The sequence below is a fragment of the Salmo trutta genome, chromosome 17 (genome assembly GCF_901001165.1).
Source record: "Salmo trutta chromosome 17, fSalTru1.1, whole genome shotgun sequence".
Lineage (NCBI taxonomy): Eukaryota > Metazoa > Chordata > Actinopteri > Salmoniformes > Salmonidae > Salmo > Salmo trutta.
The window spans coordinates 96,492-98,813 of NC_042973.1; the positions used below are offsets into that span (position 1 = coordinate 96,492).

Genomic DNA, 2,322 nt, shown 5'->3' on the forward strand with positions numbered 1-2,322 from the left:
CAGGTTTACATCCCAACAATTTCCTCTGAATCTGACATAAAAAAAGATTGTGTTGTGAAAGTTGCTCCAGGTATTCCCTGTGGGTTTGACATAGAAGCATGTAGTTGCTTTATAAACACCCTGTCAAAAAGCAGTCAGCCAGAGTGCCAAGGCTGGTTCTTAGGCTGTTTAACTATTTTCAAGAGAGGCAGAACCATGCATAAACCTTCCAGAATACCTCTCCCCTCCCCTCCCCTCCCCTCCCCTCTCCTTCCTTCCACCTCCCCTCGACTCAGAGAGAGGAGAGGAGATACGAGGTCCGGAGTACGGATCATTCTTCCAGGAAACCTCCCCTCCCCTCGCCTCAGACGTACTCTGGAGGTTTCCTGGAGGAATGATCCGTACTCCGCACCTCATATCTCTTCGGCGATTGTGCCTGGGGTGCTCCGTAATAGTCTGCCTGGGGTCCCCTGGAATGGTCTGCCTGGAGGCCCCTGGAATGGTCTGCCTGGAGGCCCCTGGAATGGTCTGCCTGGAGTGCTCCGTAATAGTCTGCCTGGGGTCCTCTGGAATGGTCTGCTTGGGGGGCTCCGTAATAGTCTCCCTGGGGTCCCCTGGAATGGTCTGCCAGAGGCCCCAGACAGGATGCAAACAGGATTAATCCAGCCACCAGCAGGAGGAACCCCCCCACCCAGCCGCAGAACAGGGCATCACCAAACTCCCAACGCGGCACCACCTCCGGCACCGACTCATCAAAGTAACGCATTACCGTCAAGTGGGCGACGTAGGAAACAGGGACCAGAGATAGCACCCCAGCTACCATCCCCAGCACCCCTCCTGCCACCTTCATGATCCTCTTGGCCCTGCAGCCCTCCAGCCCCTGGCTGAAGCTGTTGACCAGGTAAAGACCAGGGATAGTCAGCAGCAGGCCCAGCAGGCCCACAGCCAGGGAGATACACATGAAGATACGGGCCACCTTGATGTCCTGAGGCAGGCCCAGCAGGCTGTCGTAGGGTCGACACTCCATCCCCCCCATGTCCTGGACCACACAGGTCTCCCAGAGACCCAGCTCATAGCTCTCTGTGAGCAAGAGGTCTGTGGACAGGGTCAGCCACTGTGGCATCAGGGTGGTGGCCAGAGCACACAGCCAGGCTGCCATGTACACTACCATCCCCAGCAGCTCCAGAGTGGAGGCACACAGGTCCATGGTTCACCCGCCCCTCTCTGGCCTCGCTCCGTTGACCCTCAAGAGCTCTTCTCTGGCTGCTGGAGAGGTTCTGGAGAGGTCTGGCAGCTCCTGATGTCCAGTAGGAACAGAGAGGCTTCTTACAGCACCTGCTAATTACTGATGACTACTGTTCTGTTCACAGGCAGGCAGAGAGCTCCTTCACTAACAGTCCCACTCCACAGAAACACACATCATCTGGCTGGAGGCTGGGAGGAAAGGGGCTCTCTGGCACATGGCCCTCCTCTTCCCTCCCCTACCTCCTGCTGAGGCTGCTGGTCTGCCAATGGACCAGGGGAGGGAGGGTACATGCCCAGCCTCCCTGAGAATCCTGCCCTGCCCGTCTTCCAGCCCTCCCAGCCACATGGGATGGTATTAAAGAGAGACAGGAAGTTATTAAAATGCAGATTGTTGACAATTCACGACAGAGAGCCAAGTCTGGGCTCAGCCCTCCTGGTTATTGTGCACCTATCCCAAATGGCACCCTATTCCCTATTTATTGCAGTACTTTAGGAAATGATGCCTTTCTTATGCACTTCTCAGTAGTTGGTATTCAGACTTCCCTCATGAAAGTAACAGGGAGAATAGTGTACAATAGTAGGCTATACCCTCGTCTATATTCTGCACTAACCATGGAACTGTGTGATGACACAGCCAAGTATTGCAACATGGGTCGGCTTCAAACTGTTATGGCATGGAATGATAATGTAGGCTATACCAACTGAAGGGAACGAACATTGAATTGGCAGTTGAATGTGTTGTCATTAGACCTACTGACGGTCGATACTGATAGTGACTAATATTTAACATGACAGAAATAGGAAACAGAGAAAGCCGGAGTAGCCTATAATTAAGACATTCGAGAGTGCCCATTCTGCAAGTTAAAAGGCCGTACAACTTAAATTCTGCATAATGGCGAAGAATTTCATCAACTTTACTTTAAGTTGATATGTTGATATGCTTCAGTTTGCTGCCATATAACTGGTTTCACGTTTGTCTCCAGCGATTAGAAGGTAAAATAGATCTTAAACAAATGTAATTTATAATTCCCTCATCCAAACGGATTACTCATTTACCTGCTCTTATCAATAGTTCTTATCAAGTTGTAAATTACAGTG

The 2,322-nt window shown here is 51.6% G+C and overlaps 1 protein-coding gene across 1 annotated transcript; it reads right to left on the reverse strand.

Annotated features, from left to right (window-relative positions):
* Positions 1-247: 247 nt before the first annotated feature.
* Positions 248-1,475, reverse strand: LOC115151282 (putative claudin-24). The gene has a single exon (XM_029695229.1). It carries the CDS (start codon positions 1,184-1,186, stop codon positions 344-346), a length of 843 nt encoding a protein of 280 aa, XP_029551089.1. The 5' UTR covers positions 1,187-1,475; the 3' UTR covers positions 248-343.
* Positions 1,476-2,322: the final 847 nt, after the last annotated feature.

Bases quoted from the DNA above. Each gene is read 5' to 3' on its own strand.
- LOC115151282 (XM_029695229.1), bottom strand. From the start codon at position 1,186: ATGGACCTGTGTGCCTCCACTCTGGAGCTGCTGGGGATGGTAGTGTAC.